The sequence below is a fragment of the Falco naumanni genome, chromosome 9, assembly GCF_017639655.2.
Source record: "Falco naumanni isolate bFalNau1 chromosome 9, bFalNau1.pat, whole genome shotgun sequence".
NCBI lineage: Eukaryota > Metazoa > Chordata > Aves > Falconiformes > Falconidae > Falco > Falco naumanni.
Window position 1 is genome coordinate 46915223 of NC_054062.1, and position 26572 is coordinate 46941794.

General features: G+C 39.0%; 1 protein-coding gene across 7 annotated transcripts in view; it reads right to left on the minus strand.

Moving 5' to 3' along the window:
* ADK (adenosine kinase) overlaps nucleotides 1-26572 on the minus strand; it is a 291201-nt gene that overhangs the window by 71214 nt on the left and 193415 nt on the right. For 5 of the 7 annotated variants that reach the window (XM_040606784.1, XM_040606781.1, XM_040606782.1 and 2 more), the window contains one exon: nucleotides 10609-10779. The exons of the other annotated variants lie outside the window; for them this stretch is intronic. In XM_040606784.1, the coding sequence (XP_040462718.1) occupies nucleotides 10609-10779 (171 nt within the window). The remainder of the gene's footprint in view (nucleotides 1-10608; nucleotides 10780-26572) is intronic. 7 annotated transcript variants of the gene reach the window in all.

Below are 26572 nucleotides of genomic sequence, written 5' to 3' on the forward strand. Positions count from 1 at the left end.
TTACCAGCCAGGAACCAAAGATACCGCTAACAGCCTGGTCCCTCAGAACTACAAACCCAGCATCCTTCAGAAGGACAGCCACAAACAGAGACAAGCATGCTGCTGACTGGCACCTGCAGGCTGGCTGGGACTCAAGGGACAGTAACATCAAGATCAAGAGGCAAAATTTCTCAATAAAAAACCCGAGCTTCCCCTGAATCAAGATCCACCAAACTTCAGCATCAGAAACATGTAAAATAAAAGTCCTAAGTCCAGAAATATCTGGGATATCCCCCAACAGCCTATTCAACTAGCAGGGCTGTACCTTGGTAACAGCAGGACAGCTTGACAAGTATCACTAAGGACAGATTAGTTGGGGATCCTAAGGGTCTTCCATTGGAACGTGTACCGCTTTCCCACTGCTTTCAAGTGAGCTTCCCAAACGCTAAAGGTTTTAGCTTACGGAGAAAGACCCGGGGCCTTCCTGGGCAGGGAGAACCTGCCCTCCAAGACCTGGACCAACCAGCAGCAGATGCTGCCGGCTGCCTCCTGGGTGAGGGTGGTGGCAAATCTCTCCCTTCGCTGCGGCTGGGAAGAAGAAACTTTACTTGTGAAACCGCCTCCTCCAAATGAAAAAACTTGAGGATGAAGAATAATACAACTGTTGAATTTCAGGTTCAGAGTAGGGGGTCCCCCTCTACACAGCTAGAAGCATAACCAAGAAAGAGATTTATATATTTCAAAAATTCTGCCGTCCCAGCCGTCAGACTGCTGTAGTTCTTTCCCTCAGAGGAAACCTCCTTCACCTGGAACCTACTCCAGCGTGGAAAGCACACCGACTCACATTTCCCTAGCGCGACCCCTACGCTGCTGGGTTTGACGTGGAATACGAGGTGTCAAATGAAGGTCTGAGGACTTAATCAGCAACACTTTGACGTTGTTACTGATCACATATGTGTTGGCAGTACTTTCACTAAAGGTTTAGTGGAACATTTCTGTGGAGAATTGAAAAATAAAAAGTCTAATGACCAGGAGAGATGAGTTCCATTCACTTAGAACAGAAACCTACACAAAAACTATGTCTCCATATTGCTTCCCTGGGAGGCCAATATTGAAACAAATGGTATTGTGAGTCAGAATATGACCACTAAACCTCAAAATATAGCTTAAGGAGACACTTTCATGTGGCTGCAAAATTATCACCCCAAGGCTGCTGTTTATAAATGAGGCCAGGTTTTGGAGCTCAATTAATACCTTTGGGAAAACCACGGATGCTTTTATCTATCTTTCAGGTATTTTAGGTACACTGCAACTGTATTTTTTTCTACTCCTTTTCCAAGCTCCTTTCCTAACTTTTTGACAACTCTTTGAAAAATTATTTGAAAATTACAGAGTATTTTTGCAACCTTTACATACATTTATGACCCAATGCATATGCTTCATAATATAGTGTACATTTAGCTTTCCTTTTAACACCATTTAGAGGAGGGACAAATTATATTTTAATTGTATAATTAGTAAGTTTAATCAATGAAAAAGCTGAGTATTATGAATTCTAATGTCTTAGAATAAACTCTAAATCTAATTAAAATTTAAATACACATTTTAATCAGTAACAGTTCAGAAGAAGCCAGTGCTAACCACCTTCAACATATATGTCAATGCACGAAGGAAAAATCTTTTTGCGTTGTTGACGTAGACACAGCACCTTTTCAGTAGTCATAAGGAAACATCAGTGGGTTACATTTATTATAAAATCTTCAAACAGCAGGAATCCCAATGACAGAAGAATTTATAACTAGTTGGAAAGGAGAGGTTTCAAATGCCAAGTTATTCTCTTTGTTGAAGAAAGTCAGAAAAATGAAACTACTTGATTTGTAATCAGATGTGAAAATATCTTGACAGAATAAAAAATATTATTTGAGCTATATAAGCAGGGTGAAGGAAGGTGTTGATAGACAAAGATAACATGAGAAAAGAGACGAGGTTGAAACTGTAATTTTGAAAAAATAGTGCTATGTAATAGTACAGAAAAATATGTTAACATAATATATTGCTAATTTATTCCCAAACCCCCAAACTATGTTCTCAAGATCATTTTCTTACATAGCTTTAAAAACAAAAATCAAAAGCTGTCCTAATGGAGTTTCAACTTACTTGCATTTAAGTATACTTTCACATTTTGTATGTATTTTTCTTAAGCAGCTTCAGTATTAAAATTGCTGCTAAACCGTTTGCACTCATAGAGGCTGAAAAACACATCTACTTTTAGTCTGTGCATTTATTATGTTATATCGCATACTTTCTCGAAAAATTTCGTTTAGAGCAGTGTAGTTCAGAGCAGCCTCCAGACCTCTGCAATACATAATTGCAGCGTTTTGAACACCAGATTCACTACCAGCTCCTTGACTATCCTTCCCTTTCCTCCTCTTTCAAGAACCCTTTGTTCCGGCACAGATTTATAAACACAGGAAGCACCAATACACACTCCTTAGGCAAATACAAGCTCTTTCATATAAAAACCTCTGTCCAAGAACTTTATTGCTAACACCTGAACTTATCCACGGCACAGTAGCATTCAACTAAATACCTGCTGATAAAATTATATTGAGCGGCTGCATATGTAACATGTCAGAACTAAAAAGGATGTTGCTGTAAATATTATACAATAGAAATAAAATCTTTAAGGCACGCTATGTCCCCGACTGTTTCTTTGCTATATTGCTTGGGAGACCCTAACAATATAGACCAGTTAGAGCAGATGAAAGAGAGAGGTTATCAGGCTTTCTCTTCCCAAGTCCTCTGTAGCACCATGTATCACCCTCTCATCTGGTCAGATCTTAGTGACGTGTTGCCCTGGGAAGCTGGACTGACTCAGTGCTCCAACAGTAATCTAGCCCTCAGAACTCACTCTTGCTGGGGACATAAAATTGCTAAATCTGACTAAAGGGGGCAGGTGAGACTGTGTGATAAGGGCAGGTGAGAGAGGTCCACATCGGCTCACGTTGAGATGTTATCCGTGGGGATAACATGGCACAGCAGCCTTACAATTCACTGTAAGGACTGTAACAGGGGGAGAATGCTCAGCAGATGTTGGCCTAAAAGGCTTTAGTGTGATCTAAGGATGCTCTGAATCAGAAACCGGCTACACCGGCCCCAAACAGAGCTTGAAATGTGGAGTCACTGAATAGACCTTAGCTGGACTGCAAAACAAAGCCTTCGTTGAAACCTATGTATGTTACCTGCCCTGCTATCTGCAAATACCTCTGTGAAAAGTGCTCCGGATTTACACTGATTTAAAGACGTTCTTGTGAGCATTTCTGTCTCCCGTTCTTCTAGTTCTTATCAGCTGTATAACTATATGTTATTCATATTCTTATTTTTGCAGCTCTTACATTATATATTTGCATTATATTATGTATTACACACTTTTGCCCTAGTACTCTGATTATTGAGAATGCATCTGCAGTTCACCTTTAGAAGGCTTTCAGAGACATACGTTAATATTACACAGAAAACTGAATGCCAAATGCTGCAGGTCTTTCCCTCCAGACAGCTGAGTTTTATCCTAAATATATCCTGCAGCTGACATCATTTCAGGACACTAGGAAGAAGAAAAAAAGTTAGACCTCGATTTTGCTTGTTCCTGGCCCTGCTCTTGCTCTATGACCTTGGGCAAATAACCTCTCCATTGTCCACCTGTGAAACAGAGACAGGACTACACACCCACCTTATTGGTTTATTCTGAGCTTTAATGTTTAGGAAGTGTTATGAGACGCTCTGGGAAGTGCTACGAAGTGAAAAGGGTTATCAATCATCGTCTCCACAACACAAGCTGCTGAAACGCAGGGAAATCTGCCTTCCCTGCTCACAGGACGTGTTCCTGCTTGTGCTGCGCTCTCTCCAGAATTCGCAATCTGAGAAGTATCTCAACACTGCATAGCATAAGGAAGGATAAATATCCTTAAGCATTCTGAGAGACTACCAGAAAATATTTTTAGTTTGAAGAAGCGAAGCCTGTTGGAAAGTATAAACTTCTCTCCTAAATACCTGCTTATTTTCCGTAACAGGAAAAAAGAAGGCCAGTTTTGAGACAGGATTTCCAAATCGCTTCAATAGCTAGACATTAGCCAAAAGCAGTACTAAATACAAATCTAAATACTTGGCTCTCAATTGTCCTTTCATTCATAATGTACTAGGTAAACTATACTAAAATAATTACTTGCTTATTACTCATGAATTTCAGCGCAGCAGCTGAGACAATGTAGATAAATAAGATGATTAATTGAGACAGAATGAATCACAATAAAATATGTTGTTGTATAAGGTATGATTAACTCCACAGTGATTCATATCATTTCAGATAACAGGGCTTTTATCAAAGACGGCTGCAAGGTTGGGAAATGATTTAAAAGCATTTTCTCTTAGAGGGCCACTGCAGTTCACAAGGGACGGGGAGGGGGGGAAGGAGAGGAGAGAGGGCAAAGCAGATTCAGTGTCTGCAGCTGAAATAGCCTTGGGCTGTTTCAGCATCCTTCCCACGGCACACCTTTACAACATGCCATTGACATTATCAACCTCTCTTGTGCTAGAGACTCTCTCATTTTTCAGTCGGCCACAATTTATTCGATATTCCAATATTAAGAAAGTGAATTCTATGAATTAAGCAGCAATATTACAGTGCCATAGCTTTCCTGTAATTGAAAACACAACACCTGCACCAGGAAGTGTGCGTCAAAATTCTATGAAGACAACAAAGAACATTTACCTTTCCTCCATTCAGAATTACAATTTTTTTAATTCCCAGGCTCCCTACAAAGACTTTGCAGAAATCTTAAATATAGCATTTATAAAAAGAAATTGCTATCTGTTTACTGCAGTTTAGAAAAGCAAACAGCAGCAGCAGCTGACCTTATAAACCTCTACCCATTAAAACAGAAGAGATGAGACGTCTCCTTACAAATTTTTTCCCCATGTGTATTTAATAAACTGGGTCAGAATACCTGACTCTGATTTTTAACTGAACCGCAGACTCCCTGTAGGGGACTGTGCAAACCTCAGCTTCTCACTCAACCTACGAAACGAAGATAATTATCCTCACCTGTGGGGCAGGTTTCTGAGGACTTCCGAAAGCGTAAGCAAGCAGAAAATACTGGCATACAAATTGCAACGCAAAACACTGACACCCAACTTGATTTCATTTATGATGATTAATGTTTCTGAAAACCTAACTCAAAATGACCAGAGGTAGAAGCCAAAGGCTGAACTCACAAGGAAGAGAGTTTGAAAACCACCGCTGCCTGACAATAACCCCTCAACGTGGGACCAGGTCCGGTACGCTAAAAAGGCAGAATCAAGGGCTCTTAAGGGCTCTTTACATAACACACATGCAAGTCACTACAGTAAAACCAGCCTCTTCAAGACACTCAGTTTCAAAGACAATCTCGTACTTGCCTTCTACTAATAATTTCAAACATTCAAAAATGATTTAAAATGCTTATTTGAAAATAATTCAAACAGAAACATCGACTGGGTGATATTTATGGCATGGCCAGCCACCCTTTGCTATGTTCCTTACTTCCTGGCCCCACCTGATCCAGAAGAGCAGACTGAAATATTTGTCTCCCTTTATTTATTGAAACTCAAACTGCATTTGTCTTCTTCCACACAGCAACCTCTATCTGCCACCTGTTAACTCCTGTCTCTTACCTCTTAATCGCTTCCTCAGACTCAGCCAATTCACTAGTGCAAAAGAACACTCAGGTAGTGTGGAAAACCATCCGCTAGGTCTATAAACGGGAGCAATTACACCAGTGTAAATTCCAAGATGCCATTATGAAGGCACACTAGTTTAAAAAGAATCACCAGGAGGCTCATTTATCTCACAAAAGTGATTATGTCTCATTCCAGGTTCTTGTGAGCTGTGGGCAGATTGCTAAGCCTGCAGGTATCAGTCTGGTCCCAGGTGATCACCCAGCAGAGGAGATTTGCAGGTGGGAATGAAGGCTGTCCACAGTGTCGTATCTTACCGTAATGTATCAAAGTACACGGAGTGGAAGCTGTTTACAAACATGTGTTAGAGGATACAGAAAGGGAATAGACCAATTTGTTTGGCAACTGGCATTTAGATGTAAAACCCAGTGTGCTGAACACAGTTTTATGCCAGAAAACTTGGCAGCATTTCCATTCACTCCCCAGGTTAAAATAAGCATACAACTACAGACTGACTGCAAGTTCCAAATCAGGAGCATGTTAACCACTGTTATCAGGTTTTGATTTACTGGTTTTCCTCACCATTATTGAGAATTTTCCATGTCATTAAGGAGACTCGCCTCTATAACGGCCTATTAAGGTTGTTAAAGGCTGTGTCCTAACTACACGTATTTGTAGGAATGTCTGTGTTAGCGTTCAAGACCTCACTTGAAAATAATTTAAATTAAGGAGGCACCATTTTGGTATACCTGTAAGACGAAAAGATGGCAAGGCCCATTTGATATCTTATTACATACAAAGGCACCCGTCTTTTTAAAGCTCAGGATTCGTAACTCCAGAACCCCCACTAGAGCTACTGCCACTGCTTTTTAAAACATAGAAGTCTTTCACCCAACCTTCTTTCTTTTCAGCACATTTGCTGTCACATCGGTATCAATTTCCTGACGAGCTTGCAGAAGCATCTGTCTTTGCAGAACTTCAGCTTACAATCCTGTAATTAATTTGTTCAGAGACTGGGTGTTTAGAAGTAACAGCTCTTTACACCAGAGAGAAAGAGGATCTAATTTCCAAGAATAATTGCTATCTTACTTTTCTTTATTATATTCGTGCTTTAAAGAAAGCCACGATTTCTCTTCCACATAACCTCTTCAGCTTTTACTGATCACTGTACACTGTAAGAGATATTGTTTGGCTTTTACTGTAAAGCAATAGCTAAGGAGCTCAGCATGTCTGTAATTCTGAAGTTTCTATATTCTAAAATTTCTCAGCGACATCCTGCCTACACGTAGGAAGAGAACCCCGAAGATCTTTAACACATCAGTATCTTAATAAATACTCCTCTGAGTCACGGATGACTGCCATATGCAGTGATGAGTCATATGAAAGCTTTTTAGTGTCCCTTGAATTGTGAATACCTCCACGACAAGAACTGCCATCCCGCTGCATGTCCCAACCTACAGGCTGCCCCCCCCAGAAGCAGCTCCTTCCCCAAGGAGATGCCACTGTAACCCACATCTGGGCAGACTGGAAACCAGGTTCAGATTCCGTGCCCGTTATTGACTTTGATGGGCCAGGCACATCGGAAACATCAGGCTTTAGCCTGTCTGGGAAAGAAATATATGCAAATTTAGTCTCATTTACTTGCCTAGTATAATTGCTGTGCAGGAAACATTCTACAATTCTGTGTAGAGATGTAATTTCAAAAGCTTTCCCTCCTTTGACCATTCTCTTACTGAAAGTTACTTTGAGTTGTAAAATATGTATTCTAAGGTGAGCTTTTACAGACAAATTAAGCAGCAACTTGTGACAAAGCAGTTATCATCAGGAGATAATTGACCTTATTTGAGAGTTAAGCATCCTGAGGCAAAGTAGAGTGTGCTTAATCCTGGCAGGTTAATTATCCAGTGATTATGGTAGCTTGGAAGGTATTATTGCTAAGAACCATTTGCAAAATGACACTATTAAAAAAACCTTAATTTAATAAAAATTAAAAGCAATGACAATAATCAAGTTCTCCAGTCATGTATTGCTAGATAATGACTGCAGAACGGCCCTAATTGGTTAGCAGCAATGAACATATAATTATTCGGATTCTGAATGCTCTGTACTAAATTTATTATATGAAGTACAGTTAATAGGTATCAAAAATCCAAGACAAGATGTTTGGTTAGTTATAGGAGGGATTTAAACAAATGGTCAAAACACCAGTGGTCACCGAGCTAATGCTGGAAGCGGTATGTGTACTGAGTTGTTACAGCATTCGGTGTCTCCACTGCCACCAAGGGTATGCTGGCATTTACATTCTAAACTAGAACATATATTCCGAGAGGTTTATAACTTGCCCATTTTAATTACCATCTGGCTGAAACTTGAAATAACCCATCTCCATTCAGATGTAAATTTTTAAGTAGAAGATGTAATTTAAAATCACTTTGCCAATTGTTTTAGTTTAGGAATGGCAGCAATTTGGAATTTTGCTGCTCTTGGATGTTTTTGTATTACTCAAAAAATAAACAGCTCAGTGCTTAACAATAAAATTGTATTGGTCTACAATATGGAGTGAAGATAAATACAGGGAAGAATAAAAATTGCGTTTAAGAGTATTGTTTGTACTAATAGAGTAACAACCACATCACTTAATATGCCTTGCTTATATGTTAACTTTTGCCCTTTCAGTATTTAACTAAACTAGAAAAACTGATGGAGAATTTAGCAAAAAGGAAATCACAATAAACAAATTGGTGCTGGCTAGCTGAAATGGTTCATTGCCCATCAAGGCACACATAAACACAAAAAAATCCTGAATGTATTTGTAGATGAAATGAGTATGGGAGATAAAAAAAAAATCATCAAAGGAGGAAGCTACTGGAAGACAGAACATGTCAGAATGAGCTTCTCTGAGTTTTGCAACTACTCTTTACCAGAAACCATATGCAGAGAGCAGAAATACTGACAATCACAAGATACAGCAGCTACTAAAAACTAGAATTACACTGTGCCAAGAGTGTGGTTTCAAGTCACATAGAAAGACAAGAGAAGAAACCACTGCAAATAGCATTTCAACAACTCAAAAGTAGCAACAGCCAGCTTATATACCAGAAAGCAGGGACTAAAAAACGACCAGGGTCATAAGCAACAAACTATAAGATGCTGGTACTCTGAAGTGTGTGTATGTATGTATATATGTATATGTGTATATATATGTATGTATAGATATAGTATGTATGTATATATGTATATGTGTATATATATGTATGTATAGATATATGGCTCTATCTCATACTGCCAAGTTTAAGATTATTACTTCAGTTTAAATAATATCTTGTCTCCTGAAAGACACTAATTTTTTTCAAAACTTAACACACAGAAAACCAGGGGATTCTTTCAACTTTAATACACACAACAGTCCTCTAGAATATTTTATGACAGCAGGTGAATAATACCATAGCAAACTGAAATGGCAGGGAAAATTTAGGTAGTCCGAATAGAATTTCTAAAAATGGAACGTTGCCACTATGGTGGACAATTGTTTGTAAAGTGTGCAAATATAGAATAAGTAACAACCTATGTTTTATCTTCTGATGAACAGCACCTATGAACCGCTGTGATCTGAATTCCCCTAATAGGTCAATGGGGCAATTACATAAAAGACCAGCACGGTTTAATCCCTGGAGTTGCTATGAAGCCCTTCCACCCGGACATTGACTAGATTTGGTATTACTTCATTTGCGAAATCCGACAAGATTTTTTTGTGTGGAGCTTATACTGCTATTAAACCAAAATATCCAGTAGCATCTTTGTGGAAGGCAGAACAAAAGGTAACAATTGGAAACAGCAACAAAATGCCTGGAAAATACTCCTTCCATACTGTCAACTATACTTAAAAAGGTTTTCCTTATCCTACTGCATCTAAAAACATTGCAATTTTCTTCACTTTAAAACCACTTTTTTTTTTTTTTTTTTTTTTTTTTTTTTTTGTCGTCTTCAAAGTCCTGTATCTGTAACAATGCTAGCCCCCAACGTGGACGTGGGGACAACAGTAGAAAAACTGACTTGTGTTGGTGCAACTCCCTGTGTCACTATCAGGAACAATCACTGACAGGAACAAGTCGCTCTTCCATAGTTTTCCTGTACCAATGTAGTTAACTTGAGAGACAAGCCCACACTTCATTTAGGTGTGTCATACTTTCCAAGGCTTTTTAAAACCTTTTTCTGCTGAGCAAACCAATAAATATTTAAGAGCAGTTTCTGAAGAGGACAAAAAAGAAAAAGTAACAGCACTACGGTGAGTGAAATATGAATTAGTTTGGTCTATTACCGTGGACTTCCAGGCAGAATTTCATGCAATCTGTTTGCCAACTGTTGCATAGCAAAGATAATCCTTCCTTAGATGGCCTGCCAGTCCACCTACCGTAAAATCAATGAGAACCTTCTAAACCAATTAACCATTTCTTAGTTTTCTCCTCCCACTTCTCCCTAAAGAGTCGTCTTCATCAGAAAATGCTATTAACAGCAGCAGTACGGGTACAGAAACAAGTTCCAGATCCTCAGCAGCTCCGCCGTAACCCTTCATATGTTTTCTTCCAGCAGAGACTTAGCTTCTGGGCAGGTACATCATGCATGCAGACAGCTAGAACAATGCAGCCAGCGTGCTGGGTTGTTTCCTCTTTTAACTTACAGTAATTTGTCCATGTCTCTACACTAGAACAAGTGAGTTGTAAACCTCTAACAAGTCAAGTTACATCTTTGGCATCTACTGAAATATCACAGCTCCCTGACTGTGGATTTCATTGTCTAGTGACACTTCACGTGGTCAGTCTCCCTCTGTAAGTAAGGGAGAACCAGCAAGCCGGCTCCTAGACACAAACAGCCAGGTGCAAGAGATACAGATACTGCAGTTGCTTTTGTAAGACTCACCGTCTCGTTTCCAAAAAGGACATCGACGTAAGGCATGACTTTCATCATAGGCTCTTTGTAGAACTGGCTAATAAACGGCGCAGAAAGATTCAAGCTGAAGATCTTGTTGTTTGCAGAAGCCTGAGCAGCCACTTTTAATACTGCTTCTGGTGACACCGTCAGGAAGAACCCCTGCAAGCATCCAAAGAAATCAATGTATGTTACCAATTCCGTATGAGGAACCACAAGAAGCATGCTGCTTCTAAGTCGCCTCCCCAAACCCACCTTTGTCACATGCATGCCCAGATAAAAGCTGGAAATACTGCCTTTCCATTAAGGTATTAAGGAGGTGATGAAGAATCTACACATGCCTATAATCACAACCTTCCAAAATGAAACATAACTCCCCTCCTCTGCATTCCACGCAGTACACTTTCCCAGGGCAGCTAAAACTAATGTTCGTATTTTAAAAGGTGATACAATTCTAAATGCCCCAGTTAGACTGTGATGCTTACTTCCAAAACCCAGTACGATGGGTCTATATGCAGCTAGGAGATCAATGAAATCCCTTGCCTGAAAAATGATTACCTTGTTTTTTATAAACATGTTGAGTATGCCGTCATTGTAGTAGGCGTTACTGTTTCGGACAATCCTAGGGGTTTTCACGTTTCCGCGCATGTATTTTATTTCTCCCCCTCCCAAAAGTATTGCTCTTTACTCTGAATATGAACATTCGAGTATCAACTGTGAAACAGAACATTGAAACAAACTCATCCAGAAATGACTTTGCCTATTAAATTGCGAATGGTGATTTCAACCCTGTATGAAGAACAGTTCCAGGCTGCCGTTTGGAATTTACCATTGCAGACTGTTACCTCGACCGCACGTGTTCCAAGAGTTATGTAAAGATCCCGTCCAGTTTCATTACTCTACTAATTAGACAAAGGCTTAGTCTTTACACTAATTAAACAAATCTTGTGTGTTTCATTTCTATAATCCTAAAAGCAATTTTACAAACTCTTCTCAAACTCAGTGAATAACAGTAATTTTCAAGCAAGAGCAGCAAGTGTTATATTTAAAGCAAGAGGTAATGTCTAAGGCACAGTAACAAACAACTTTGAGGGGGGTCTGATAAATAAAACACCATCTCAGTCCTATCCGTAACATCACCACCATGACACTCTAAAAGGTATAATAGCGAAACAGTGTTATTTTCCAGTTCTTATCCATATTATTATGTCTTTGGATCACAGAATATCTGTATTTTTATCCTGCATGCTTCAGCTAACAGCTCACCTTAGGCATTCTACTGGAAAAAATGACATAATGAAGAGCCTACAGATTAAAGACTACTTCGAAAGTCTTCCTATTTGTTTCTCCATACTCCACACTCTCCAGTCTGACAAATACATGATTGATTTCGAAATCTGGGCACGATTTGCTACATGACGTTAAAAGTCCAAAGGGCACAAGAATGCTTTGCATCTTGTGGAGTTACTCAGTACCTTGAACGACTGGAAGCCTGTAAACATCCAAGCTTCTTTGCTATTTTTACATTCTGACGAATTAAAATGAACAGTTTATATAACATCTCGTCTCCATAGCAATCTCTACCATCTTTTAGTTTTTTGTTTAATGAAGAGAGTTGGATTTTTGTAAAGAACTGTTCCAAACACAAAATAAAAACCTTTCAAGGCTAACATGTTGCCAGCTGTGGATAAATCACAGATTGCTGTACAGTGGTCTACGTAAACAGTAACCTGGTCAAATAATTAGGCTTCTTACCAATTTTAGGCTGAAAATTTCATCTGAACTAAAATACATCTGATTGTAATTTAAGGTACAGAACACTATCCCCGTGAGATCTCACTCAGGCCTGCATCCAACTCCCTTTTCCTTGGAAAGGCAACACAAAAGTACTGAGAGGCAGATAGGAGAGCTTGCTTTTCAGATCCTGCAAAATAAAGGCCAGGAACTCTCACAGGCTCGAGCTCCGTCTTCTGTGTTTCCTAAAAATGACTTTTGCCATTAAATTGCATTCTTCCAAGAGGTTTTTCATATTTTTATTTCAATAACTATTTGACATTACAAGATCTAGAAATTAAAAGTGGTGTGTATGAGAACTCTTTGCCAACTATAACATTTCTTAGGAAAAAAAAAAAACCAGTTACAGCAATAAAAAAAATATTGTAGCAGTACGACTCACACAGTGGAATTAACAATGTAGGAAGAAAATGTATAAAATCTGAACTGAACAGATTTGGGTTTGAAGAAACCTAATTAGACACCACCTCCCCCCCCCCTTAAGTATTTACACTGAGTTTGTCTCCATTTTGAGTAGAATTCCAATTACAGCTATGACCGGTCCAGTTAGATGAACCCAGCTGCCTAAATTTGAATTACAACCAGATAAGCCACAGACCACGCCACTGCAGCACGTTACGGTCTTGTACAGGAACAAACTGCCCTAAACCAAACAGGTTTTCTTCTGTCTCACCGGGGTTCACAACGAAGCCACTCACTGGCTTCCTTAGAACCACAGCCTTGCGGCTGCCACCGCTTTTGGTGCAGACGATGTACGCAACGGAATGCCCAAGTTCACTGCTCCCACCTACTCCAACAGCTAACCGTTAGCCAGCATGAGCTTCGAGTCTGAGACTACGTCTATGTCGGTATCGCTGCTATAAAAGGCTTTGTCTTTCACTAGGAAGAAATTCTGCTCCCACTAACAAGAAGGTTAAGAGGCCTCTCAGAAGATATTTTATACCCACCTACACACCTCGGTCTACTTCTGAGAGTTTTGGAAACCTTTTTACCCTCAAAACCCAAAGGTAACTTAAAACAACTACAAGGAAAGTATCTGTAATCAAAGGATGAGACTGTTAATATACAGAAATTCCAATAGTCCAGGAAGCTTCCGTTGCATGCAAAATTTAATTATTGCGTATGTATCTATCTTTGTAAGAAAGCACTGTACGTACAAGGACATATGATAATCGGACAGCGCAGTCAAAGAAAGGCAGCAATATTGTACTAAGAAAACCTATTAAACATGAAAGGCTATCAGACATAGTAGCAGCACGCAGTATTCCTTTGGCATGCACTGATTGAGACCGAGTACACCAGATGCTACTGCTCCACGATGTGCCACTCTCTGCTGCTGCTCAAAACGTAATGAGCCTGTTTTCTGTGCCAGGAGGAAGGTACCACTGCACCACAAGCCAGCGAGCAAGGCTAAACACACGCATACACTAGGAAAATAGGGTGATAAGACTCCCCTATTTACATGCATGTTTGTATGTATACATGCACAAAACACAATGATCCTTTTCTTGCACACTGTGAACAGTCCTTCTGTTTAAATACAGTCCTTTGGTGGAGAAAAACGTTTTCCTTGTGGGAGAAAAGAGAAACAAAAAAGGAAGAAGAAAGGAAAACATTTGTGTATTGCAGACACTTGGCTACGGGAGATACAGTAGCTTGTTTGTAACTTAAGGAGCTTTTAAAATTCAGTATTAAGATGCACACGAAAGCAATAGACAGTCAAGAGGTAACATTAATTTCACTTTTACAATATGCAGGAATTCTTTGATGAACCTTTTAAAATACGCCACAGTGCTGTCAATACAGGATAGCATTTTGCACTCCAGTCTTTTTTTTTTTTCCTAATAGCACTACCAGAAGGATTTGGTGGGTTTATACACAAGCCATTTCTCCTTGCAAGTCACCTCTCTCGTCTTTTTTTCACACGCAGACCAAAAAGGTTTCTTCTGACCTACACTAAACTCATACCACACTCACTACAGCAGATGTGTGGGCAGCAAATTCAGGGTGTCAAAAGTGCCAGCAGCACAGAATTAGAGTGCTGAAGGACCTCGTGAAGTCAGAACAGCTTTGGCTTTGGTGATAGTAATACAGTAATTCTGTATAGGGCGCTCTCTCCAAACTGAGAAACCTTGCCATCATTTATTTGCTCACATGAAATAACATGCTCGCGCCGAATTCATCTGGATCACACACCTGTAATGTCTGCACAACGATGATAAAGATTTTTTTTTTAAGCCAGGGAGTATTTCCTTAAAGCCTAAACTGAAATCTGTGACCTAGTATACATTCAGGCAAATCCAGGCAGAGATGATAACAAACAGCTTTTCAATTTTGGATTTAATATTGTTTAATAGCACAGAAGCAATGTTTGCATAGGAATATACAGAAATAATAAAAATTAGGATTGCTTTCACACCTACTAGCCACTAAAATGCATTTGCCCTCTCTTCCTTCGAGCTTTCCCTCTTTCCTTGCCACTCCCATTTGCAGAGTGGTTCGCATGAAATAACTTTATCATGTGAGTGACAGGATTTTGAACCATGGTATTCTGAGCTGATTCTGAAATGCCATTTGGTAACAATGTAAAATCAATAAATCGCAAGTGTGAATCAAAATATTTAACTTTCAGAAAACACATATATAACAGTCTGCTGCCATTTGAGACAAATTATATTCTGCCAACATGAAAGGAACACATCATTTAATCCAAAATTATTTTATAGCAAGCATTTACAAAAAAATGCAATTATGACGATATCACACTCTCATCCATCTAAAGGGTGGAATTCTTCAGGCACATAGGAAGTTTGACAGTTACGTAGTGACAGTCCTGATAAATACTGTGATTCAGTAAAGCCCTACAGAAATCATCTAACTTCAAGTACGCTGGCAGTTCCAGTAAAAGAGCGAGACTGCAGAGGTGCCAAGAGAACTTGCTCCGTTAAATGACAGACATAACCAAGTCAGAGCTTTTGGACCTGGTTAAGTTTCCTGTGTTCTGTACACAAAGAGAACTTCAAGCCACGCACTTGGGCAGAAGAGGCTTCCCTCAGCTCTGCTCTGCCGGCAGCCTCATCTGCTGCCGTCTAGCAGGAATACCAGGGCTTGGAAGGAGCGAGGCTGCAACACATGGCAGCTCTTGGGCTGGAGAACGAACCTCTAGGTAACCGCTCCAGCCAGAAGAACTTACACAAGGCTTCCAGGTGCCCTTGCAACCAGAAGAGACCGAAAAACTTTTGTCTTCTAGCCTCTGAACCGCACGGAGCACAGATTGGGAGCAGTCCCATATCCCACCCACTGTGAGACAAGGCAATGAAATCATCTTCCTGCAGAACAGGAACCAGAAGGAATCTTCTTGGAACATTACAGCAAAAGCTCTTCATCTGTCTTAGTACTTATGCGAGTTTAAAAGAGCAGGGAAGAATTTAAAAGCTATCTTTAACGCTGAAATATCTGAGCACAATACTTGGAATGTGCAACACCATCAAGCTAGCAGACTTACGGAGCCCGTACCTCTTCTTCCGAGTTTTGAGCATTTATGCTTGCAACCTGTTCCCGCTTGAAATTACTCACTAAATTATTTTTCTTACTGAGATAGGACAGTATACTATCCAATGAGAGAGATACTAAAATACAATGTGAAAAAAAAAAGTCTAGTAGTAATTAAACCCCCACAAATTAAATAAACAACACAACCTTTATTAACAAAGGTGCTTGTCCTCTAAGCAATTTTTTACTTTCCCTAGGAAGGCCAAAAGTTCTATGTAACTATCCACTTGGGAAATGTTCGGTCTGTAAATATATATATATATATATATACACACAAACACACACACACATATACATATATATATATAAAAATATATATATATATCTGAATGTTATTTTTATGTATGTACCTGCTCTTCATGCAATAGGTCATTTAGGAACTTAGAAAGTACCTACACAGTATCAATTGAATTCTGAAACCGTATTTTATCTTGTAGTGATCAGCAAGTGGTTACTTAACGAAACAAAACCCGCTGCTTTTCATCCAGTTCCTACTGGAGACAGTTGTTTTAAATCAGGAAGCAAGGACAGCAAGAATGCAACAGTTTCTCTGAGTAATTGTTTTGGCTTGTTCCTGTATGCATTGTTTATTTTTATGAAAGTATTGCTTTATAACTGGAAAATGACTAAGCTGTAAACTATTGTTTTATCATTCAGAGTGGCCAGTGTTTCTGTTTTTGATAAAAGCCAAGTTTCAAACAGTTTTCAGTAACATAGGAAAAAACCTAACTGTCAGTAAATGTGCTTATATTGACCGTGACATTTTCCTCTACGACGGTGCCAACATGTCAGGAGAGGATTGCTTTCAGACTTGAACAGCTTCTTTGTTGCTGAAGTGAACTCTGATTGCTGCCATATTAGTATCTATCAGATTAAAACAGTAGCAGATAACCTCCAATATCTGACATTAAATCTCAAAGAAAATAATTATTTTCTGCATATATTACAATTTCTTTTTAATTTTAAACAATTTGAAAATCTTTTCCAGTTCTGATTACTATTGATTAACTTAAGCACTCCCCAGGAAGTTCTTCCAAGCCACGTTTAAGACAAAATAATTGTGTGCCCGCACTTCGGAAACGTATACTCGCAGAGTGTCTAGATGAGAACTTGATCAATGAGGTGGAGGTGTAAACGAGAACAGTAATAGACCTAGCTTTGGTGCAGGGAAATGTTACCCCAGGAAAAAAAATACATTAAAAAAACCCCTTCCTATTTCCCTGGAAGCTACAAAGTTGGTTAAACTCATTCTGGCAAGATGAATTAAGATCTCAAGATGATGGTTTGACACAGCTCCTTAAAGTCTGCCCCTCTGTGAGGAAGCCAAAAAAAATAATCTATATGCTTTCTGAAGTTCAGCACAGTTTTACATGAGTTTATCAAGCTCAGGGAGCAAGGTGTCTATTTTTATTTATACTGACTTTATAACAAAATTTTGAAGGAAGTACTAAACATCATCTGGGAGACAGGAGCCTAGAGGTTTTATTATTTTGATTAATAATTCAACCTTTTTTGCCTCTGTTTACCCACTTGCAAAATAGTTATAATGATAAATACACCTCCATTGGCAGAACCAGTGGGAGGTTTAATTACTTAACATTACTGAAATGACTGAAATTCCGTGTTGAAAGGTATTATAAAGTACAGGCGATTACCATCAATAAAATATAAGCTGCAAATCAAACGTGCTATGTTAAAGAGCAAGCCACTTCATTTCTCCTAGTATCCCCAAACCACTTTTCCACACTTTTTCTTCATTGAAAACCAATTCAATCCTTACTGAGCAAGCAAAGCATCTTAAAACTATTTGTTAAATTTTTGATTAAAGAGAGAAACTGTTTCTTTCATCTTTCATACTTCTAAAATAGCTCTTGTATCAAAATCAGGTTTGTCTAACACATCTATTTATATGATGACAATGTTGTGTTTAGTCCAAAAAGTAGACTCAGACATACCAATTACTGTCTAATGAAACAACAACCAGAAGTCTAAAAATTAGCAATTATATTATTTATGATGTCTGGATTGATTTTCAATCTTAATTCCCACAATTTTGTGCGCAATCCCTGGGTCCCTGTCCTGGCAAATAAGCATTTTAGTAAGTATAGAATAAGGTATGGTTAATTCGGGCCCTCGATGTCTGTGCAACACTTGCTTTTTTGTGTATGGCTAGTTCCATTAATATAATTTGGCATCTCATTAATTATGAAAACATCAACCATATGTTGAATTCATTCAAGTTCATTGTGTACATAATATTTACAGTATATTAGTAAATTGAGAGAAACTATGTAACTACAAATGCATAGAGATTTTCTAATTCTCTAGACAGTTAATCCTCAGTTTGAAAGCTCTGTAAGCAAACACTTAAAACAAGCCTATTCCTTGCTTATTCAAATAGCCTTGAACAAGAACAGAACAAATATGACTATCTTTTTAATTAAATGTGCTTGTATCACTACAATGGTTTATTTAAAACACTGAAAAGACTGAAGCAATGACTGACCATCGATGTATTAGTAGCTCATCACCACTGACTGATGGATGTCAAAAGATGCTGTAAAAATGCAGGTTCTTTGATATGACTGTACAAAGTCTTGTGGAGAACCGTTCAAAACTTGCTTATCAGTACTGCTTACTTAAGATTTTTTTGTTTAATATTCCATGGCCTGAGAACCATAAAAATTCTGCCGCTATGTACATGCAGGAGGTTTTTTTGGTTACGTGACAATGCACACAAATACTGTGACTTTTGGAGCAGAGGGGGAACCTAATTTGGGTTTCCCCTGCTGTGTTTATAAACAGTAGTTCCCATGTTAAGAAAAAAAAAAAAAAAGGAAAAAAAAAATTCCTTACCAACCTCCTGCTCTATAGTAGCATATAGTGCTATACCTGTGCCCTCGGAGTGTCAGGATCCCCAGGTGATGCACGGGAATGTGGCTGTTGCATAATATAAACACATACAGGAAAGGAGTCCCATGCCATGAAAAATCAGTCACCTCCAGCATGACTTCCATACCTTACGGATTTCCCTGTCAACAATGTGGTCACGCTATGAAAGGTTTCACTTAAATTCAAGTGAAATTCAAGTTAGAAAACAGATATAAGGTGTAATAAAACATAGGTATGTTTTCCCCTAAGCACTCTCATACTGAAACACTTAAGCAGAAACCTTTATTCCCTCCCCCGACTACCTTTGAGATCTTGTAAATTATAAGAACATAGCAGCATGGGGATTAAATATTAATCAAAGTCATTACCATCATCGTTAGAACATATTTCAAGAGCTCCAAAGAAAGAGCATATTATTTCCCTAATAAAGATCCTATCATCAGAAAGACTACACTGATACTGTAGCATGGTAGGTATAAAGAGAAAAAACCAAAATGATCAAGAGGTAACACAAAAGATTTCTGAAGCTTATTGCGGTATTCATATGCTAACTCATCCTTTAACGGCGCCTGTTTAAGTAAAGCAGACTCACCACGGGCTAAACAGAGCACAGAAGCAGACAGTCTATTTACAAATTATAATTTTGTTGAAGGAAAAAAAACCCCAAAACCCACAACAAAAAAAACTCCAAGGATCCAAACTCCATAAATTGTATCCACGGAAATCCAGAGCAGCTCTAAAGCTTCAGTGGAGATCTGAAGTCATTTGGTGTGCAACACGGCTGCCCACGGCGCAGCCAGCGCACCTCAGACTGACACTGCTCACGGGATGACTTCTTTGCATTGAAGTAATGACAAGTTTTATGGAATAATAGAACATTTGCTATTTGCAAATTAAGGTGTAAATGATTAATAAAACAACTACCCTCTCCCACTGCCCAAGGTATATGGCTGGCTGATTTTAAACAGCCTATGTATCCTTACGATATATTTAATGTAATGTATAAGCACCACTATTGGATTAAGTGCATAGTAAAATAAAATGCTCAGAAGAACTAAAAAAGTAATTGGCAAAATAATAAAGGATGTATTTCTTTTAGTTTCTGGCTTACCAAGTCTAAAAGTAAGTGCATTAACGTTTCCTTTTAAATATCACTCTTCTCACAGCTCGAGCTCCAGAACCACAGTTCCAAAAAAACTTCTTTCACCGCAAATGTAACATTTACTATGAACGTGCAATTAGGTCCTAATCGCTTGGATTAATTACCACATCAGGTTTTACAATAAAGCATTTATTGCTCACACTTCCACACATTAAAATTAATTATTTAAAAGAACATTAATGTTATTGCTTGGCCTCTTAATTTTCATTATATAAAGGCCATTGCATGACTTCGCTTCTGAACACACAAATAAATGAGGGTCACGACCTATGCTAATTCTAATAATTATTAAGAAATATAGTTGAAATGTGGACAGTTGTTAAATTCTAAACAAATATATTTTCACTTAAATTAATTTGGGTAATAATAATTGTCTGTAGAACACTTTGGCTACAACGAGCTATATAAATGCTTAACATTAATTATTATGGGCTGAATGAGTACTTCCTTCAAATTCAAAGCAGGGGCAGGGGCAAACACCTCTAGCTATTAGCTCTTTAGAGCCAAATAATACTTACTTTAAGTTTCTGTTTCTAATGAACTCACACCTCAGAAGCCCAGTTTTAATAGCAGGACCACTGCTGTAACCTGGGAGAGCAGCGTTGGACTTTTACTCCCAGATCTCATGATAACATTGGGTTATCGTGGGAGCAGCCGGTTTCAGTAGGGGCTTCAATTTGCACTGCTGCTCAAGATGCTTGAATACTCTAAATCATAGAATCACAAGCGGTTTGGGTTGGAAAGGACCTCGAAGACCACCCAGCCCCACCCCGTGCCCCGGGCAGGGCCCCCTCCCCCCAGCCCAGGCCGCTCCCAGCCCCATCCAGCCTGGCCTTGAGCACTGCCAGGGATGGGGCACCCACAGCTGCTCTGGGCAGCCTGGGCCAGCGCCTCGCCGCCCTCACGGGGAACAACTTCTGCCTCACAGCTCATCTACATCTCCCCTCTTTGCAGCAATTTTCAAGTAGAGCAGTATTCAAAATATTCAGAAGAAAATGAAGTAAGTTTTAATTTTCTACTGAATATTTTCCATAGTTCTCTACTTGAAAATAACGCCACTCCTGTCACATTATTTGCCCACATTCACAGAAAATCAGACCACAACTACAAGAAATATGACTGAACACACATTTTTTTCCATTTAAAATGTGTAGTATTTTTAAGAATAGGCTTAGATCAATAAAAGATCAAGCTAGGTGGTCAGCCTATGGCAGAGAACTAACCTTTCTAGATGCAGAGTACCTCTCAGTTTTCACATAAAACGATGCCGAGAACAGCAAACCCCTCAGACTTCTTGAGCAAATATCTATTTGCTCCCTAAATGCGTGGCGTGGCCCGTGACAACACCCCTTTAGCCACCTCAGAAGCAGAATGTCCCCACGCAGTTTCTCAGTCTTCATCGGCAGGTACCCAAGTTCAACGGGGTACGAGCCCCTTCCGTGGGTGTTCAGGTGGCGTACAGCTTCCGATAGGCACGCTTGCCAATCACTCCATTAAACACGCTAGCGCTGGCAATGGAACTCAGGAAACACTGCACGCGGCTGCGCACGTGTATACATCGTGACGTAATTTTTGATGGTAGGAGTATTTGCTACCGATTTGAGAAATACTGTGTAATGTTACACCTTTTTTCCCCCTGCAACAATAGAAACATATGGGCAGTATTTTCTAGTTAACATACGACAGACAAATGGATTTCATAAGCTGTCGTGTAAATGAGAATTTATAGTTCCAAATCAAGTTACCGATTAAGAAAAACACAGCAGAACAGAAATAACAATTAAGAAAATCACTGGTAACTGGTAATTAGTGACTTCTTTGCTTAAGCCTCCAAAACTGTTACTTTAAGAAAACAAAGTTACATTGAAGGAGATACTTCCAAGGTGGCAATTCTAGTTTTGGAAGACAGGCCTAACCCCTTGAACCGACTGACATCTCTCGTATTTGTTAGTGCCCAAATTAGTTTGTCTGGTTTAATTGAACTTGCTTATTCTTGAAATGTTGAAGTGTATAGGGAAAAAGAAGAGAGACAAGTCAGTATTCTGAAAAAAAATTGCATTTAAAATTATATAATTCAAACAGTTTTTGAAACTCACGGGTCTTTTAACATTCTAAGAAATTTCATGTGGAAAAAGAATTTTCACAACAGGGGTCAAACGTTACAATATCCTTAGAATATTCCAAACAACTGAACATAAAGCAACTACGTAAACTTCGAATTTGCTCTGACAAATCTCTGGTGGTCCATTCCAACCTGAATTATGCTAGAATTCTGTGATATAGACTAGATCCGCGCATATTTGAGAAACATGGACAAAAAGTAGGTGGACAAAGCATATAACCTCTGATGTTCTATCAGCTCCTAAGAGAGTATTTCAGAGCAGAGCATCCCAGATACTGCATACATCCCTAACGATCCTGTACGAAATCAGCTATTTTACCCTGAAATAAACACCACAAAAGGTATACGCATGCAAATGAACCATGTAAATGCATCAAAAGTAGAATAACACCTTAGAGATTAAGGTCCTCCTGCAGCCTGTCAACTTCACGTGGAGCTTCCCTGAATTCCAAATTATCAAGTCAATGAGGTCTTAATAATGCCTATAGCCCTACACGTAGACAGTCCTTTGGATAGGAATGAGCTCTGCTACAAGATTATTAATTACGAAAAAATGTTCCCTGCTCTTTTTTGCCCTTTACTTGAATCTCTGCCCATCCAATTTGTGTCCTTGAAAATAGAGAGAATAAGAAAAATAGATACTAAAGCTATCATTATGTACTTAACAGTGTTAACTTGTGTGCTAATTTATACGCTATAACCACCATTTTCTAGACTAGAATATCGATGAATAACCTTGACATATTGGACACATATACATAAAGACAAATGAAAGCGCTCCTTTTTAAATCAGTATTTAAGCTCACGTTTTAGTACTTCTATAGGAAAAGGAAGTTGGGATCTCTCAAAATCACCTCAGTTCTGAGAGTTTAAATCCATTCCTCATGCTAAATAAACATAGTTTCTACCTCTTTAACTGCCAAACTAGAACATTCTGGAACTGCATAATAAATAACCTAATTCTAGGAAATGAGAATTCTTGGTCCATGTTGAAGTAGAACGCAGCATTTGTTCCTCAAAGCAAACGTGGAAAGCCTCCGTCTTGAGTTTTTGATATATTCTTATATTTCTGTATCAATGACGTCCCTTCGTTCACAGGAAAGCCCGATGACTAGGTATTTACTGGAGCTTGCTCTCTCTTCAAAACAGCTCACTATGGAAATCAAGGATTTTCTTTGCAATCCTGTCCCTGCAACGCCTCCTATCAACATCTATGGCCCGAGCCAGTCAAGGAGTCTCTAAGAAACCAAAGCCTGGCAGAGTAGTACCAAACACTTTAAAAATGACAGGGAAAGAAAGCCATGACGGTACCGCCAAACCAGAGTTCAGAAGCCACAGATAAATATTTCACATTTCTTCACCTGTCCGATACCTAGAGCTCTAATTTTCTTCAGGAAAGGCAGTGGAGACACACACCAGCCGTTTCCACAAAACTCTCCCTGGCGAGCAGTATCTCTATGACACTACTTTGAACATCTGCAGAACAAAATCAAGCTTAAGCAGCTCCCTTCTGAAACAGATGTTTCAATACTGCAATAAATCACGGGACAACATATTCCCCTCTCCAACAGTCACATTTATCCGTAGTAATAATTGCTGTTAATCAAAGGGTTAAGTAGTTAGTAATGACATGAACAACAACAAAAAAAATTACTTGACAGGATTCCACCCTCATTCCAATCTCTACCAAAGCGTCAAACGTAATTATAAATTTTCACCAAAGATGTCAGATTCTTATGTTAATCTTTGCACAATCTGACATTGCCATTCTTCAACTTTTATAGATGTGAACAGTTATCACTTTGTTTGTATGTCACCACAGACAACATAATCAATAGTTTTCATATCTTTCTGTTCATACTTTCTGTTAAAATGAATTTTGTGAGTGCTGCTTACTTTTGTTCCACTATGAAACTTGTTACTGCTTGAATAGAGAGTACTTAATCTCAACAATAAACATTATAATGTATGATAAAGCAGTCGGAGAAAAAAAAAGGTTCAACAATTTTTTCCAGTCCCCATTTTAACATAATCTGTCCTTATCAAATTAATATCTAACAACAGTGACACAAAAGCAACACAATGGATGGCTTTGTTCACTTTAGATGTACTAATTTGAAGCACAAACTGCCTTTCACTCCTTTTCCTTTTCTGCTCTGTATTTCTGTAGTAAGGAAATCTTTACTCCATGAAACTCAATGCAAAAAGAATTTATAACTGGAAATAACTGGTTTACAAAATATTACCTGTCCTCATCAATAATTTCAACAGAATCCACAAACAGAGGGATGGCTTTTTTAATTGTTTCCATACCCAAAGAGCCACCAGGCAGCCTGGAGAGGTATTCTCTCTTCATCTGAGTGACAGACAGGTCAAGTACCACACAGGCACATTCAGCTCTTCATGCAGTTCTACAGCAAAACTCCTCCAGCTCGGAGCACAACCAGCACAGTTGCTCCATACTGGGAAGAGAGACTGATAGATTTTCATAAGAGTTGCAAATGACACTTGTTGAAAAATTGTTTATTGTAGGGTAGTGGCTCCTGTGAAGGTGAACTGGACCCTTAATGTGTCTGCTCGTATTCCTATTCTCTATGGATGCTATGAAGCACTGAAATTTTTTTTAAAAAGCTATTTTTTAAAAAATCAGTCAGCAGGGCACAAAACTGAAATGTGAAGAGGCAAATAAATTTCTTGCTGATGCAGGCTTTACATTAGCTTTTACAAATGAGCACCACTGTGCCACCAGCGAAACTGGTCCCGATTTTGAAATGTTTGCTGTACTTGAGTTGAGAAATTGACTTTCTTGACATACAGTCTGATGGGAAGTTTCCCTTCTGGGCACCAAAACAGACAAAACTGCTGCAATGGAAAGAACTTATTCTGAATATGATGATTTAGCTTATGTTTTAGGCTCTAGCTTGACCTAATAAGTACTTGAGACTGTTAATACCCAACAAGAGTCAAGGTTTTCTATTGCCAGCACCCAGATGATTTCTTCCAGTGCCAACCAGAATCCGTTAAGAGTCTGCTTCATCCACACCTCCCTAGCTCAAAACTGATAGATATAATCATAGGAGAGTATGTTTATGTCACCTAACTGCTAGGTTTTGCCAGAGGTAATTACTGTAACTTATGAGAAACTGCAGCTGTGGTTTAGGGAAATTACGTGACTCCTCCTTGAATGAGAGCCTCAGACCTGTGAAGCCACGCACTTCGCTTGGGAAATCCAGTGGTACTGAAGCCCGGCCTCACACATTTATCCTCTGCACAGTAATACCATGGGATGGTTAGGGCTGCTGAAAAAGCCGATTTCAGAGAACGGGTTGTGGCACTTTGGCATAGGGGTAAGGAACAGCATCTGACACGTCTTCGGACCCTATTTACTCCTGACAAATTGCATTCAGATGCGTAGGAGCTGCAGAAGCCTTCCTGTGAAGGTGGCTTTTCTGACATCCACTCTCTACAACCATGATTGCTTATATCTCACGTACCCTGCTGTACCCCTGTCCACTCTCATCTCAGAGCAAAGGAACTTCAGAATATTCACTGTGAATAACAGTCCTTGGAAAACATTCAACAATTTCAAGATTGTATGATACATTTTAGAATTTAGATATTTAATAGCGCTGATGACTAGCAATTTTCCACAATTACCATCATAATCGTTCTATGTTCTGAGAAGAGGATACAGATGACAACGAGCTGTTTGAAAAACTAAACTTTTATAAAACATCCTTTGAATGTCTGGCATTTTCATACAGTAATACTTTGTCTGCTCTTCTGACTGCCTGTTACAAATTTGTATTTGGCCTTTGGATTTCTTCTTACGGCAAGAGTCTGTTCTGAGGAGAGCTGTACCTTGCTTTTTTACTACAGTGAATTATGTATCTATTCAGAGATAGTGCTCTCCCAAATGAACATCCAAGCCTGTTAAAACGGTCTGCCAATATACTGTGAAGATCTGGGAAATGGCACACCCTCACAAATGCCAGACGTAATTCTGCCCACAAGAAAAGTCAGATGGATTCCTCCAATAAATTCCTACTTCTTTTGTCTGCCTCTTGGTTGATATATGATACCACTGCAGATGTATCCAATTTTATTAAAATTTGTCCCTTCAGCTCCATTCCAAAAGGAGAATTTTCAAATTTACCCTGAGTTTGTGCACATTTTGCATTATGTTGCTCCTGAGCTGAAACCCATGCTGAAGGTTTATTTCCTTTAGTTCAGCCAGGTCTGTATCTGGTCAGTCTTCTGTGTTTGTGATTGAAAAAACCAGCTGTATTTCACTAAAAGTGCTTGGATATTTGGGCTCCCATCTCAGTAAGTTCTTCAGTTAGCGCTGAAACGGGAATTATTATGTCCGCTTTGGCTGAGTTTGAAAATCATCACAACTAGCAGCGCAGTTCAAACACCAAAACCTCCCACAG